At 45.1% G+C, this 17,527-nt stretch overlaps 1 protein-coding gene and 1 long non-coding RNA gene across 7 annotated transcripts in view; one reads left to right on the top strand and one right to left on the bottom strand.

Annotated features, from left to right (window-relative positions):
• The window catches only part of LOC110523857 (aryl hydrocarbon receptor), a 46,100-nt gene extending 29,452 nt beyond the window's left edge, over positions 1-16,648 (top strand). For 2 of the 6 annotated variants that reach the window (XM_090234891.1, XM_090234892.1), the window contains exons 3-6: positions 12,178-12,380; positions 13,010-13,119; positions 13,337-13,478; positions 13,589-16,648. In XM_090234891.1, coding sequence (XP_090091017.1) covers positions 12,178-12,380; positions 13,010-13,119; positions 13,337-13,478; positions 13,589-15,377 — 2,244 coding nt within the window. In that variant the 3' untranslated portion in view covers positions 15,378-16,648. Of the gene's footprint in view, positions 1-6,639; positions 6,759-6,857; positions 6,950-9,077; positions 9,199-9,323; positions 9,464-12,177; positions 12,381-13,009; positions 13,120-13,336; positions 13,479-13,588 lie in introns of those variants that run through there. The other 4 variants (XM_036977552.2, XM_090234890.1, XM_090234894.1 and 1 more) reach the window with 4 other exon arrangements.
• Positions 1-17,527, bottom strand: part of LOC149983283 (uncharacterized) — a 106,443-nt gene that overhangs the window by 60,431 nt on the left and 28,485 nt on the right. The gene's annotated exons all lie outside the window — the stretch shown is intronic.

The following is a 17,527-nucleotide window of genomic DNA, read 5'->3' as shown; positions in this document are numbered from 1 at the left end:
TTTGTTATGTTTCATTGAATGAAGTTAAATATTTCACATTTTGTACAGCCCTGTGTGCTCACTACCGGTACTTTTGCAATGCTGGATGTATTAGGTGACATTATGATGCTTTGAGTCTGCAGTGAAAGAAGTGTGTACATCGTCCTGACTCTTTTAGTTTTTAGGTTGTGGAGAGATGCTAGTTCATCAAAGAGTATTTTATTTTGTAAGGAGGGGAAGGGGGCTTGGAGATAAAGAGTCAAGACGGGGGAGTTTGTTGCTGTGCCGTTGAGTCATTGGGAGAAGGAAAGGAGGATCGCAGTGCTGAATGAATGCCAGCCAGAGAACAGAGATTAGATTACAACTGGCCTAGAGAACACAGACCTTCAACTACTGCCTTTAGAACCAGAAGCCAGACGAATTAAGACTTCAAGCTAAGGACTACAGCCATAAAACTGCTGCCGCTGACAACCCAAACGACCTCCATGAGTTATCTGGTGACCCTCCACACACACGGCTCATATGAAGCGATAATCATTTTCTCTGCTTTCTGCCATGTCCTGTTGTTATACTCACACAGGGGAGGGCTGCTAGTAGAGGTCGACCGATTAATCAGAATGGCCGAATAATTAGGGCCGATTTCAAGTTTTCATAACAATCGGAAATCGGTATTTTTGGACGCCGATTTCCGATTAAATTTTTTAAAAATAATAATATATTTTTTTAGACCTTTATTTCACTAGGCAAGTAAGTTAAGAGCACATTCTTATTTTCAATGAAGGCCTAGGAACGATGGGTTAACTGCCTTGTTCAGGGGCAGAGCGACAGATTTTCACCTTGTCAGCTCGGGGGATCCAATCTTGCAACCTTACAATTAACTGATCCAACGCTCTAACCATTGCACTCCACGAGGAGCCTGCCTGTTACGCGAATGCAGTAGAAGCCAAGGTAAGTTGCTAGTTAGCATTAAACTTATCTTATAAAAAACAATCAATCAATCATAATCACTAGTTATAACTACTAATCCAGGTTAGCAGGCAATATTAAGCAGGTGAAATTGTGTCATTTCTCTTGCGTTCATTGCTCGCAGAGACAGGGTATATGCAACAGTTTGGGTAGCCTGGCTCATTGCGAACTAATTTGCCAGAATTTTACGTAATTAAGATATAACATTGAAGGTTGTGCAATGTAACAAGAATATTTAGACTTAGGGATGCCACCCGTTAGATAAATTACAGAACGGTTCCGTATTTCACTGAAATAATAAACGTTTTGTTTTCGAAATGATAGTTTACAGATTCAACCATATTCATGACCAAAGGCTCGTATTTCTGTGTGTTATTATGTTATAATTAAGTCTGATTTGATAGAGCAGTCTGACTGAGCAGCAGCAGGCTCGTAATCATTCATTCAAACAGCACTTTAGTGCGTTTTGCCAGCAGCTCTTTGCAAGCACAGCGCTGTTTATGACTTCAAGCTTATCAGCCTAATGGCTGGTGTAACCGATGTGAAATGGCTAGCTAGTTAGCTGGGTGCTAATAGCGTTTCAAACGTCACTCGCTCTGAGACTTGGAGTAGTTATTCCCCTTGCTCTGCAAGGGCCGCCGCGGCTTTTGTGGAGCGATGGGTAACGATGCTTCGAGTGTGGCTGTTGTCGATGTGTTCCTGGTTCGAGCCCAGGTAGGGGCGAGGAGAGGGACGGAAGCTATACTGTTACACTGGCAATACTATAGTGCCTATAAGAACATCCATTAGTCAAAAGTATATAAAATACAAATGGTATAGAGGGAAATAGTCCTATAAATACTATATTAACTACAACCTAAACCTCTGACCTTGGAATATTGAAGTCTCATGTTAAAAGGAACCACCAACTTTCATATGTTCTCATGTTCTGAGCAAGGAACTTAAACGTTAGCTTTCTTACATGGCACATATTGCACTTTTACTTTCTTCTCCAACCCTTTGTTTTTGCATTATTTAAACCAAATTGAACATGTTCCATTATTTATTTGAGGCTAAATTGATTTTATTGATGTATTATATTGAGTTAAAATAAGTGTTCATTCAGTATTGTTGTAATTGTCATTATTACAAATACATTCAAAAAATTGGCCGATTTAATCGGCATCTGCTTTTTTGGTCCTCCAATAATCGGTATCGGTATCAGCGTTCAAAAATCATAATCGGTCGGCCTCTAGCTGCTAGTGTGTGTGAAAGGCCTGTAGGAAGTCACTGATACTCTTGTCTGTTCCAGAAATAGCCCAGTGAAACATGATCAAGGACGTATTGCAGCGGACTAGAATCTGAAGTCAATTGTCTACTGTTTGCTGATGATCTGGTGCTTCTGTCCCCAACCAAGGAGGGACTACAGCAGCACCTACAGTTGAAGTTGGAAGTTTACATACACCTTAGCCAGATACATTTAAACTCAGTTTTTCACAATTCCTGACATTTAATCCTAGTAAAAAATTCCCTGTCTTAGGTCAGTTAGGATCAGCACTTTATTTTAAGAATGTGAAATGTCAGAATAATAGTAGAGAGAATGATTTATTTCAGCTTTTATTTCTTTCATCACATTCCAAGTGGGTCAGAAGTTTACATACACTCAATTAGTATTTGGTAGCATTGCCTTTAAATTGTTTAACTTGGGTCAAACGTTTCATGTATCCTTCCACAAGCTTCCCCCAATAAGTTGGGTGAATTTTGGCCCATTCCTCCTGACAGAGCTGGTGTCACTGAATCAGGTTTATAGGCCTCCTCGCTCGCACATGCTTTTTCAGTTCTGCCCACAAATGTTCTATAGGATTGAGGTCAGGGCTTTGTGATGGCCACTCCAATGCCTTGACTTTGTTGTCCTTAAGTCTTTTTGCCACAACTTTGGAAGTATGCTTGGGGTCATTGCCCATTTGGAAGACCCATTTGTGACCAAGCTTTAACTTGATGTCTTGAGATGTTGCTTCAATATATCCACATAAGTTCCATCCTCATGATGCCATCTATTTTGTGAAGTGCACCAGTCCCTCCTGCAGCAAAGCACCCCCACAACATGATGCTGCCACCCCGGTGCTTCACGGTTGGGATGGTGTTCTTTGGCTTGCAAGTCTCCCCCTTTTTCCTCCAAACATAACGATGGTCATTATGGCCAAACAGTTCTATTTTTGTTTCATCAGACCAGAGGACATTTCTCCAAAAAGTACGATCTTTGTCCCCATGTGCAGTTGCAAACCGTAGTCTGGCTTTTTATGGCTGTTTTGGAGCGGTGGCTTCTTCCTTGAAGAGCGGCCTTTCAGGTTATGTCGATATAGGACTCGTTTTACTGTGGATATAGATTATTTTGTACCTGTTTCCTCCAGCCTCTTCAAAAGGTCCTTTGCTGTTGTTCTGTGATTGATTTGCACGTTTCGCACCAAAGTACGTTAATCTCTAGCAGACAGAACGCGTCTCCTTCCTGAGCGGTATGACGGCTGCGTGGTCCCAATAGTTCATACCCACTGTACTATTGTTTGTACAGATGAACGTAGTACCTTCAGGCGTTTGGAAATTGCTCCCAAGGATGAACCAGACTTGTGGAGGTCTACAATTGTTTTTCTGAGGTCTTGGCTGATTTCTTTTGATTTTCTCATGATGTCAAGCAAAGAGGCACTGAGATTGAAGGTAGGCCTTGAAATACATCCACAGATACACCTCCAATTGACTCAAATGATGTCAATTCGCCTATCAGAAGCTTCTAAAGCCATTACATCATTTTCTGTAATTTTCCAAGCTGTTTCAAGGCACAGTCAACTTAGTGTATGTAAACTTCTGACCCACTGGAATTGTGATACAGTGAATTATAAGTGAAATAATCTGTCTGTAAACAATTGTTGGAAAATTACTTGTGTCATGCACGAAGTAGATGTCCTAACCAACTTGCCAAAACTATAGCTTGTTAACAAGAAATTTGTGGAGTGGTTGAAAAACGAGTTTTAATGACTCCAACATAAGTGGATGTAAACTTCTGACTTCAACTGTAGATATTCTGCACAGATTCTGTCAGACCTGGGTCCTGACAGTAAATCTCAGTAAAACAGAAAAAATGGTGTTCCCAAAAAGGTCCAGTAGCCAGGACCACAAGTATAATATCCATCTAGACACCGTTGCCCTAGAGCACACAAAAAAACGATACATACCTCGGCCTATACATCAGCGCCTCAGATAACTTCCACAAAGCTGTGAACGATTTGAGAGACAATACAAGAAGGGCCTTCTATGCCATCAAAAATAACCTAAAATTTGACATACCAATTACAATCTGGCTAAAAATACTTGTATCAGTTATAGCTCACCAACCACGAATTCACAAAATGGGACAAAAAAACAAATTGAGACTGCTAAAATATCCTCCACGTACAACGTAAAACACCAAATAATGCATGCAGAGCAGAATTAGGCCGATACCCGCTAATTATCAAAATCCAGATAAGAGCCCTTAAATTCTACAACCACCTAAAAGGAAGCGATTCCTGAACCTTCCATAACAAAGCCATCACCTACAGACAGATGAACCTGGAGAAGAGTTCCATAAGCAGGCTTGTCCTGGGGCTCTGTTCACAAACACAAACACACCCCACAGAGCCTCAGGACAGCAACACAATTAGACCCAACCAAATCATGAGAAAACAAAAAGATAATTGCTTGACACATTGGAAAGAATTAACAAAAAAACAGAGCAAACTAGAATGCTATTTGGCCCTAAACAGAGACTACACAGTGGCAGAATACCTGACCACTGTGACTGACCCAAACTTAAGGAAAGCTTTGACTATGTACAGACTCAGTGAGCATAGTCTTGCTACTTTCAAAATGTTTATTTATTTAACTAGGCAAGTCAGTTGAGAACAAATTCTTATTTTCAATGATGGCCTAGGAACAGTGGGTTAGCTGCCTGTTCAGGGGCAGAAGGACAGATCTGTACCTTGTCAGCTCGGTGGTTTGAACTTAAAAAACGGCCTACAGGGAGGAGGTGAGGGCCCTCGGAGTGTGGTGTCAGGAAAATAACCTCACACTCAACGTCAACAAAACTAAGGAGATGATTGTGGACTTCAGGAAACAGCAGAGGGAACACCCCCCTATCCACATCGATGGAACAGTAGTGGAGAGGGTAGTAAGTTTTAAGTTCCTCGGCGTACACATCACAGACAAACTGAATTGGTCCACCCACACAGACAGCATCGTGAAGAACAACCTCAGGAGGCTGAAGAAATTCGGCTTGTCACCAAAAGCACTCACAAACTTCTACAGATGCACAATCGAGAGCATCCTGGCGGGCTGTATCACCGCCTGGTACGGCAACTGCTCCGCCCACAACCGTAAGGCTCTCCAGAGGGTAGTGAGGTCTGCACAACGCATCACCGGGGGCAAACTACCTGCCCTCCAGGACACCTACACCACCCGATGTCACAGGAAGGCCATAAAGATTATCAAGGACAACAACCACCCGAGCCACTGCCTGTTCACCCCGCTATCATCCAGAAGGAGAGGTCAGTACAGGTGCATCAAAGCTGGGACCGAGAGACTGGAAAAACAGCTTCTATCTCAAGGCCATCAGACTGTTAAACAGCCACCACTAACATTGAGTGGCTGCTGCCAACACACCGACTCAACTCCAGCCACTTTAATAATGGGAATTGATGTAAAATATATCACTAGCCACTTTAAACAATGCTACTTAATATAATGTTTACATACCCTACATTATTTATCTCATATGTATACGTATATACTGTACTCTATATCATCTACTGCATCTTTATGTAATACATGTATCACTAGCTACTTTAAACTATGCCACTTTGTTTACATACTCATCTCATATGTATATACTGTACTCGATACCATCTACTGTATCTGCCTATGCCGCTCTGTACCATCACTCATTCATATATCTTTATGTACATATTCTTTATCCCTTTACACTTGTGTGTATGAGGTAGGAGTTTTGGAATTGTTCGTTATTACTGCATTGTCGGAACTAGAAGCACAAGCATTTCGCTACATTTGCATTAACATCTGCTAACCATGTGTATGTGACAAATAAAATTTGATTTGATTTGATTCGAACTTGCAACCTTCCGGTTACTAGTCCAACACTCTAACCACTAGGCTACCCTGCCGCCCCAAAAAAGAAAGGCTGCTGTAGGCAGACCTGGCTCTCGAGAAAACAGGGTATGTGCACACTGCCCACAAAATGAGATGGAAACTGAGCTGCACTTCCTGCACAGCCTTACAGCCCATGTCCTCATTTTTGAGCCCATGTCCTCATTTTTAAAAATCAGACCTGGATGAACCTCTGTCGGATGATTTCAGAAAGTTGCTTTTTTCATCCAAGTTGGATGTGATCACACCGTTGTGCGTTTTCTCTTCTTTCAAACGGCCAAACAGTTATTCTGTCTAAAGACAGCGATTTGTAGTTTGTTAGAATCTTATGCGTATAAACCCATAATTTATTAGCTTAATAGGGGCTTCAAATATTTACCTAAAAAATGGCAGTGTGCATTCCCCCAGGGTCTCAAAGGCTTCAGACAGTCCTGTCTCCATCTCAGGAGTGTACTGTACTCTAGAAATACATTTAAGGACTAACGAACGAAGTCGTGTTTGATCTCCTCTCCTGTGTTGCAGCGACCCTCCAGAAGAAGACTGAGTGTCCGGCCGCCCTTGTCAGGGGGAACGGGAGGAACGGATGGACATCCACTTCTATAGATGGAGTCAGCCTCTCAGAGGGAAACCTACTGCTGCAGGTATAGCTGTGTGTGTGTGTTTTTTCTGTGTGTTTGTGTGTATGTCAGGTATGCTCTGTGTGGGTGTGTGTGTCTCATTTATCCTCTCTCTCTCTGCGTAGGCCCTGAATGGTTTTGTCCTGGTGGTCACCACTGATGGCTCCGTCTTCTAAGCCTTTCCAACCATCCAGGACTACCTGGGCTTCCATCAGGTACAGCGCCTTCGGGGAAATATTCAGACCCCTTCCATTTTTCCACATTTTGTTACGTTACAGCCTTATTCTAAAATGGATACAACAAATAAAAATGCTCAGCAATCTGCACACAATACCCCATAATGACAAAGCGGAAACATGTTTTTTTATTTCAAAATAAAAACGGAAATATCACATTAACACGTATTCAGATCTTTTGACATGAGACTCAAAATTGAGCTCAGGTGCATCCTGTTTCCATGCATCCTGTTAAGATGGGTATACAACTTAATTGGGGTCCACCTGTGGTAAATTCCATTGATTGGACATGATTTGGAAAGATGCACACCTGTCTATATAAGGTCCCACAGTTGACAGTACATTTTAGAGCAAAAACCAAGCCATGAGGTTGAATAAATGGTCCGTAGAGCTCTAAGACAGGATTGTGTCGAGGCACTGATATGGGGAAGGCTACCAAAACATTTCAGCAGCTCTGAAGGTCCCCAGGAACACAATGGCCTCCATCATTCTTAAAGGAAACAAGTTTGGAACCACCAAGATACTTCCTAGAGCTGGCCTCCCGGCCAAACTGAAGAATCGGGGGAGAAGGGCTTTGGTCACGGAGGTGACCAAGAACCTGATGGTCACTCTCAGAGCTCCTCAGTGGAGGTGGGAGAACCTTCCAGAAGGACAATCATCTCTGCAGCACACTACCAATCAGGTATTTATGGTAGAATATCCAGATGGAAAACACTCCTCAGTAAAAGTGTTGCGTTTATGCACTGAAGGTAGGTAAGGAGTCAAACGCAGGAGAGCAGAGATGTCAGTGTAGCGTATATTTTAATAAGGGCAAGTCCCAAAAAATGGTACAGTACAATACCCCAAAACAACGGCCAAGACAATGGGAACTAACGGTACTCCCATAGGTCGCAAAAACACTACGTACCTTACTATAATAAACACACGCGAAAAACACTGAGGAAAGCCTCCACATGCAACAAGAAAATAATCCCACACAAACCTAAGCGGGGAAACAGGTAGGTAAATATACACACAGAAATGAAAGCAAATGAAAACCAGGTGTGAATGAACCAAAGACAAAACAAACGGAAAAGGAAACATGGCAGGTAGGCCGGCAACGCCGAACGCCGAGCGCCGCCCGAACAGGGAGAGGAACCACCTTCGGTGGAAGTCGTGACAAAAAGGTACATACATGACAGCCAGCTTGGAGTTTGCCAAAAGGCACCTAAAGGACTCAGACCATGAGAAAAAAGATTCTCTGGTCTGATGAAAACAAGATTGAACTTTTTGGCCTGAATGCCAAGCGCCACGTCTGGAGGAAACTTGGCACCATCCCTACGGTAAAGCATGGGGGTGGCAGCATCATGCTGTGGGGGTGTTTTTCAACAGCAGGGACTGGGAGACTAGTCAGGATCAAGGCAAAGATGAACGGAGCAAAGTGCAGAGAGATCTTTGATGAAAATCTGCTCCAGAGCTCTCAGGACCTCAGACTGAGGCAAAGGTTCACCTTCCAACAGGACAACGACCCTAAGCACACAGCCAAGACAACACAAGAGTGGACAAGTCTCTTTGGGACAACTCTTTGAATGCCCTTAAGTGGTCCAGCCAGACTTGAACCCGATCAAACATCTCTGGAGAGACTTGAAAATAGCTGTGCAGCGACGCTCCCCATCCAACCTGACAGAGCTTGAGAGGATCTGCAGAGAAGAATGGGAGAAACTCCCCAAATACAGGTGTGCCAAGCTTGTAGTGTCATACCCAAGAGGACATGAGGCTGTAATCGCTGCCAAAGGTGCTTCAACAAAGTACTGAGTGAAGGGACTGAATACTTAAATTAGCAAAAATGTCATAAAAACAGTTTTTGCTTTGTCATTATGGGGTATTGTGTGTAGACTGATAAGGGAAAACAACAATGTAATCCATTTTAGAATAAGGCTGTAACGTAACACAATGTGGGAGAAGTCAAGGCGTCTGAATACTTTCCGAAGGCACTGATCATAACTTATTGATTTATGGAATCGTTCGATGTAGAATTATGGACGTCTTGGGCACTATGTTTATGACACTTGTAGCATTCTGCATGTTAACTCTGGGTTCATTTCTGGATGAATGTAATGCCGCCCAGTCTGATGTGGTGCACCAGAGTGTGTACGACCTGATCCACATAGATGACAGAGCCATGTTCCGGTGTCAGCTTCACGTCGCCCTCAACCCCAACCAGAACAACTCAGAGGCCGGACCAGACGGTGTGTACAGTACATGGACCACAGCACTCTGAAAATGTTTATTTTAATGGTTGGTCAGCTATTGATAGGACAGTCCCAAGTATCTCAGACAGGTATCTAATTGGAATGTCATCTGTCTTCTGCAGCCAGGCAATCTAGCAGCAGGCCTCATGGTGAGTCTATGAGCTACCTGCCCCAGCACATCCCTCCAGACAACAGCTTCTTCCGAGAGAGAAGCTTCTGCTGTCGCTTCCGCTGTCTGCTAGATAACACCTCCGGCTTCCTGGTAGGGCCACATACAGATATGATAAATACATATACGGTTGAAGTCGGGACGTTTACATACACTTAGGTTGGAGTCATTAAAACTCATTTTTCAACCACTCCACAAGTTTCTTGTTAACAAACTATAGTTTTTCCAAGTCGGTTAGGACATTTACTTTGTGCATGACACAAGTCATTTTTCCAATAATTGTTTACAGACAGAGTATTTCACTTATAATTCACTGTATCACAATTCCAATGGGTCAGAAGTTTACATACACTAAGTTGACTGTGCCTTTAAACAGGTTGGAAAATTCCAGAAAATTATGTCATGGCTTTAGAAGCTTCTCATAGGCTAATTGACATAATTTGAGTCAATTGGAGGTGTACCTGCGGAAGTATTTCAAGGCCTACCTTCAAACTCAGTGCCTCTTTGCTTGACACCATGGGAAAATCAAAAGGAATCAGCCAAGAACCCAGAAAAAGAAATGTAGACCTCCACAAATCTGGTTCATCCTTGGGAGCAATTTCCAAATGCCTGAAGGTACCACATTCATCTGTACAAGCAATAGTATGCAAGTATAAACACTATGGGACCACGCAGCCATCATACCACTCAGGAAGGAGACGTGTTCTGTCTCCTAGAGATGAGCGTACTTTGGTGCGAAAAGTGCAAATCAATCCCAGAACAACAGCAAAGGACCATGTGGGGCAAAAAAGTATTTAGTGGGGCAAAAAAGTATTTAGTCAGCCACCAATTGTGCAAGTTCTCCCACTTAAAAAGATGAGAGAGGCCTGTAATTTTCATCATAGGTACACTTCAACTATGACAGACAAAATGAGAGAAAAAAAATCCAGAAATCACATTGTAGGATTTCTAATGAATTTATTTGCAAATTATGGTGGAAAATAAGTATTTGGTCACCTACAAACAAGCAAGATTTCTGGCTCTCACAGACCTGTAATTTCTTCTTTAAGAGGCTCCTCTGTCCTCCACTCGTTACCTGTATTAATGGCACCTGTTTGAACTTGTTATTAGTATAAAAGACACCTGTCCACAACCTCCAACAGTCACACTCCAAACTCCACTATGGCCAAGACCAAAGAGCTGTCAAAGGACACCAGAAACAAAATTGTAGACCTGCACCAGGCTGGGAAGACTGATTCTGCAATAGGTAAGCAGCTTGGTTTGAAGAAATCAACTGTGGGAGCAATTATTATGAAATGGAAGACATACAAGACCACTGATAATCTCCCTCGATCTGGGGCTCCACGCAAGATCTCACCCTGTGGGGTCAAAATGATCACAAGAATGGTGAGCAAAAATCCCAGAACCACACGATACCTACTGTGAAGCATGGGGGTGGAAACATCATGCTTTGGGGCTGTTTTTCTGCAAAGGGACCAGGACGACTGATCCGTGTAAAGGAAAGAATGAATGGGGCCATGTATCGTGAGATTTTGAGTGAAAACTTCCTTCCATCAGCAAGGGCATTGAAGATGAAACGTGGCTGGGTCTTTCAGCATGACAATGATCCCAAACACACCGCCCGGGCAACGAAGGAGTGGCTTCGTAAGAAGCATTTCAAGGTCCTGAGGTGGCCTAGCCAGTCTCCAGATCTCAACCCCATAGACAATCTTTGGAGGGAGTTGAAAGTCCGTGTTGCCCAGCAACAGCCCCAAAACATCACTGCTCTAGAGGAGATCTGCATGCAGGAATGGGCCAAAATACCAGCAACAGTGTGTGAAAACCTTGTGAAGACTTACAGAAAACGTTTGACCTCTTGTCATTGCCAACAAAGGGTATATAACAAAGTATTGAGATAAACTTTTGTTATTGACCAAATACTTATTTTCCACCATAATTTGCAAATAAATTCATTAAAAATCCTACAAGGTGATTTTCATAGTTGAAGTGTACCTATGATGAAAATTACAGGCCTCTCATCTTTTTAAGTGGGAGAACTTGCACAATTGGTAGCTGACTAAATACTTTTTTGCCCCACTCTATATCCACAGTAAAACGAATCCTATATCGACATATCTTGAAAGGCCGCTCAGCAAGGAAGAAGCCACCGCTCCAAAACCGCCATAAAAAAGCCAGACTACAGTTTGCAACTGCATATGGGGTCAAAGATCGTACTTTTTGGAGAAATGTCCTCTGGTCTGATGAAACAAAAATAGAACTGTTTGGCCATAATGACCATCGTTATGTTTGGGGGAAGAAGGGGGATGCTTGCAAGCCGAAGAACACCAGCCCAACCGTGAAGCACGGGGGTGGCAGCATCATGATGTGGTGGTGCTTTGCTGCAAGAGGGACTGGTGCACTTCATAGAATAGATGGCATCATGAGGAATCAAAATTATATGGATATATTGAAGCAACATCTCAATCACATCAGTCAGGAAGTTAAAGCTTGGTCGCAAATGGGTCTTCTCGTTTGAAGAAATAAAAGGTGAAATAGAATGATTTATCTACTATTATTCTGACATTTCACATTGTTAAAATAAAGAGGTGATCCTAACTGACCTAAGAAAGGGAATTCTTACTAGGATTAAATGTCAGGAATTGTGAGTTTAAATGTATTTGGCTAAGGTGTATGTAAACTTCCGACTTCAACTGTATCAAATGTGATCCATAGGTTAACCATAATCCATTAATGATATGGACAGCACTCGCCTAAAAATACATGTGAATGAATCACTGTATGCAACATGAGCTCTCTCTCTCCTCTAGGCGTTGAAGTTCCAGGGGCGTCTGAAGTATGTGTGTGGTCAGGGGAGGCTGGGGGATGACGGGGCCATGACCCCCGCTCAGCTGGCCCTCCTTGCCATCGCTGCGCCCCTGCAGCCCCCGGCTGTCATGGAGATCAGGACCAAGACTCTCATCTTCCAGACCAAACACAGACTGGACTTCGCCCCCATGGGTATAGACACCAGGTACTGGAGTAACTCCCAAACCCTGTAGTGTGTTAATCCTTACCATAACCCTATGGGTATAGACACCAGGTACTGGAGTAACCCCCAAACCCTGTAGTGTGTTAACCCTTACCATAACCCTATGGGTATAGGCACCAGGTACTGGACTGAAAGAAGGGGAAGCAATGTGTGCAATCTCCCATCACATCTCACAGCATCACTGACAACGTTGTACCCTCCCTGGGACTAACATAGAGGGAACTTGAGAGGACAATGTTTGTTTTCTTCTAATAATATGTGCTACGGCATCGGACCTTCATAAATTTACCTGTGTGTGTGTCTCTGCACATCCATATATGTGTGTGTGTGTGTGTGTGTGCCATGTGTGTGCCATGTGTGTGTGTGTGCCATGTGTGTGTGTGTGTGCCGTGTGTGTGTGTGTGTGCCATGTGTGTGCCATGTGTGTGCCATGTGTGTGTGTGTGCCATGTGTGTGCCATGTGTGTGCCGTGTGTGTGTGTGTGTGTGTGTGCCGTGTGTGTGTGTGTGTGTGTGTGTGTGTGTGCCGTGTGTGTGTGTGTGCCATGTGTGTGTGTGTGTGCCATGTGTGTGCCGTGTGTGTGCGCCATGTGTCTCTTCTATCCCCTCCAGAGGTAAAGTGGTGCTGGGTTACTCTGAGACAGAGTTGGTCACTAGAGGCTCAGGTTACCAGTTCATCCATGCTGCTGACATGATGTACTGCGCAGACAACCACCTCAAAAGTGAGTTAGATTGTAGTTACTCATTACACACACGCATATGAGTAAACATTTTCTGAAGCTTACATCTGGTGTTTTGCAAGCCAACATTCAGTATGATGCAGAGTCTGACTCCTTTCTCTCACCTCCCCTCTATATCTCTCTCTCCTCCTCGATATATCTCTCCCTCCTCCCCTCTATCTCTCCCTCTCTCTCGCTCCTCCCCTCTATCTCTCTGTAGTGATAAAAACAGGAGAGACTGGTTTCACCATTTTTAGGCTGCTGACTAAGGCAGGTGTGTGGATGTGGGTTCAGGCCAACGCCAGGGTCGTCTTCAAGGCAGGGAGACCCGACTTCATCGTCGTTCGACAGAAAGCCCTGACGTGAGCCTACTGTTGACATTTATCTTTACTCAAAATAGTTGTATCATTCCATGCTAAGTTTTACATAAAGTATGTTTTAGTGGCCTTTGACCTTTGTCACCCATCTACAGGAACCAGGAGGGCGATGAGCACCTGCGTCAGCGGAGAATAGAGCTTCCCTTCAACTTTGCCACTGGGGAGGCTCTGCTGTATGAGTCCTGTTCCTCTCTGGATACTGCCGTTATGCCTCCAGGACCACCCATCCCCCCAGGCCTCACTCCCCCAGGATCCAGCCCTGAGGACACGCACCTGGACCCTGCCTCTCTCCTGGGGTCCCTACTCTGTCAAGACCGCTCTGTTTACACTCAGCCCCAGGACCCTAGCCTGGACCTCCAGGACCTTTCCCCGGTCTTAGACCTAGCCTTCCCCCAGGACCCAGGCCTGGAGAGAGCCTTCCTGGACAGCCACGCTCTGCTGAGTGTCCCCGGGGAGCTCCAGGGTCCCCATAGGCCCAGCTTGGTAGACCCCACAGCCCAAACCATGATGGACTCTCTGGGGGAGATCCTGGGGAAGATGGGGGCGGAGGGCCTGGAGGGGCTGAGGTTGAAGGAGACAGAGCTGAGGGAGTGGGAGAGCACCCTCTTCAGGATCAACATGGAACAGCAGGATGTGACGGGGAAGCTGGATGATATCTTGGCCAATGATGTGTTCTCGTACGTGGAGGAGGCTCTGATGAGGGAGAATGATGGTGGATGTGTGATAGGCAGCTTGAGACAGGCCACTGAGCCAATAAACAGACTCCCTGCTCACAACACTGCCAATCCGAACACACTGGGCGTGTTCCCTCACTCCCAGAGTTCCTTATTGCCAGGCAACAGGGGCTTCAATGGTGGGAACGGCTCACACAGTGAGAACCGATGGCAGATGGGTGGTCCACACATGACCTCTAAACTCAACAGCTATGAAGAGCAAAGGCTGCTGGGTAATGGAGTTGTTAGTGGCGTGGAGCACGGGGTGGGGTGTAGTCCTGGGATTGTTAGAGAGCCACGCAGCGTTGTAAACACAAACATACTACCCAAGGCTGCTCACACGTTTGCAGGGCAACAGACTCAAGGAAGTGGTGGATATCTCCATGGCAACCGAACGGTCCCACAACCATCCCATATTAACAACCAACCGGAGTCCTGGATACCCTCCATCCAAAATATTAGCCTTAATAACCACAGCCCTGTTCCTCTCCCAAACTTCTACAATATTCTCCCTGAGGCCTTTGACCAAACCATGCAGCCCAGCCTGGAGTTATACCACTCTGGGACTGGAGATGCAAAAAGGCAGTTCTCAGGGCAGCCCTGTCCGGGTCCTTCATATCAGGACCCAAGGCAGTCTTGGCAACAGCCACGGCAAAGTACACAATGGCAACCTTGGCAGATACCACAGTGTTTTCCAGCAAAGCCAGTAAATGTACTCCATCACACACACCCCAAACACACCACACACATACCTTCCAATAACGCATCCAGAACTCAAACACTCACACACACACCCTCAGGCAACTGTATGTTTGAAAAAGGGCCTTCAAATATCAGTGGCCTGACACCTGCTCAAAACAGGTCACACGGTCCCATACCTGCCCCAACTCAGTCCAATGGACCCAGACCCACTCCCATTCTTTCCAATGACTGTAGAATCAGCTTCTCTACCCAGGCCCCCAAATTCTTTGTGCCTTACCCTGAAGCATCTCTAATCCCAAGACCTTCTTACCCCCAAACCTCCATTCCTAACCCAACCTACCCCACAGCTGCCATCCCTAACCCCATCCCTGCCCTATCCAAAGGGGCTCAGCCAGGGGAGGGCATGGCAGCTCTCCCTGCCTGGTCTGGGGCTCCATACCTGGGCATGAAGCATCTCCCAGGAATGTGACCTACAATGACCCTCCAATGTGATGTGTGTCTTCATCTGTCCCTCCATAGGTCCCTAGCAGTTCCAAACGGTGATGCAGATTCTTTTCTCTTCACTGGCCTGGCTAACAGAACCACCAACATCTCCTAGACTCTAGAACTTAGAGGAATACAACAAACCATCTCCACCGTGGCACCAGCAACATCTCCTGGAGGAATACAACAAACCATCTCCACTGTGGCACCACCAACATCTCCTGGAGGAATACAACAAACCATCTCCACCGTGACACCACCAACATCTCCTGGAGGAATACAACAAACCATCTCCCCCGTGGCACCAGCAACATCTCCTGGAGGAATACAACAAACCATCTCCACCGTGGCACCACCAACATCTCCTGGAGGAATACAACAAACCATCTCCACCGTGACACCACTAATATCTCCTGGAGGAATACAACAAACCATCTCCACCGTGGCACCAGCAACATCTCCTGGAGGAATACAACAAACCATCTCCACCGTGGCACCACCAACATCTCCTGGAGGAATACAACAAACCATCTCCACCGTGGCACCAGCAACATCTCCTGGAGGAATACAACAAACCATCTCCACTGTGGCACCACCAACATCTCCTGGAGGAATACAACAAACCCTCTCCACCGTGACACCACCAACATCTCCTGGAGGAATACAACAAACCATCTCCACCGTGGCACCACCAATATCTCCTGGAGGAATACAACAAACCATCTCCACTGTGGCACCAGCAATATCTCCTGGAGGAATACAACAAACCATCTCCACCGTGGCACCACCAATATCTCCTGGAGGAATACAACAAACCATCTCCACTGTGGCACCAGCAACATCTCCTGGAGGAATACAACAAACCATCTCCACCGTGGCACCAGCAACATCTCCTGGAGGAATACAACAAACCATCTCCACCGTGGCACCACCAAAATCTCCTGGAGGAATACAACAAACCATCTCCACCGTGGCACCACCAACATCTCTTGGAGGAATACAACAAACCATCTCCACTGTGGCACCAGCAACATCTCCTGGGGGAAACAACTGTACAAAAAATCTCACCTCTTTCGGAGACTGGTCCTTGGAGGTGGATAATATGATATTTTCCATTTCAAGAAACAAGATGGCGCAAGCTGTAGCTTTAAAGACAGATGGGCGGTAGTGTTTTTGGAAGTTGCTCAAATGCAGCAGTATGTGTATGAGTGAATGTCCATGTTGTTATGGTAAGCATAAAAAGGAGTGTACACTGTTTTTATGCTTTGTCATGTTTGTTTGTTTTGGACTTGTTTGATGTCGTGCTGTTTTGGTCTTCAGAGATCTTGTATTGACATTATAGTTTCTGTTCAGGCTTTAGCTGTGAAGACACACACACACACACACACACACGAAGGAAGGAAACAGTTAGCCTAGCCTGAAGCCTAGTCACTCTTAGATCTCCAGAGTTCCTCTGTGGAGGTGGGAGAACCTTCCAGAAGGACAATCATCTCTGCAGCACTCCACCAGCACTCCTTTATGGTAGAGTATCCAGACAGAAGACACTTGTCAGTAAAAGGCACATGACAGCCCGCTTGGAGTTTGCCAAAAGGTACCTACAAGAACTCAGACCATGTGAAACAAGATTCTCTGGTCTGATGAAACCAAGATTGAACTCTATGGCCTGAATGCCAAGCGTCATGTCTGAAGGAAACCTGGCACCATCCCTACGGTGAAGCAGGGTGGTGGCAGCATCATGCTGTGGGGATGTTTTTCAGCGGCAGGGAGTGGGAGACTAGTTAGGATCAAGGGAAAGATGAACGGTGCAAATTGCAAAGAGATCCTTGATGAAAACCTGCTCCAGAGCACTCAGAACCTCAGACTGGGGTGAAGGTTCACCTTCCAACATGACAACAACACTAAGCACATATCCAAGCCCGGACTTGAACCTGATCGAACATCTCTGGAGAGACCTGAAAATAGCTGTGCAGCGACGCACCCCATCCAACCTGACAGAGTTTGAGAGGATCTGCAGAAAATAATGGGAGAAACTCCCCAAATACAGGTGTGCCAAGCTTGTAGCGTCAAACCCAAGAAGACTCGAGGCTGTAATCACTGCCAAAGGTACTTCAACAAAGTACTGAGTAAAGGGTCTGA

The sequence above is a fragment of the Oncorhynchus mykiss genome, chromosome 5 (assembly GCF_057628025.1).
Source record: "Oncorhynchus mykiss isolate SJ-2025 chromosome 5, ASM5762802v1, whole genome shotgun sequence".
NCBI classification, from domain to species: Eukaryota; Metazoa; Chordata; class Actinopteri; order Salmoniformes; family Salmonidae; genus Oncorhynchus; species Oncorhynchus mykiss.
The sequence above is the reverse complement of the archived record's forward strand: the minus strand, read 5'-3'. Positions and strand labels throughout refer to the sequence as shown.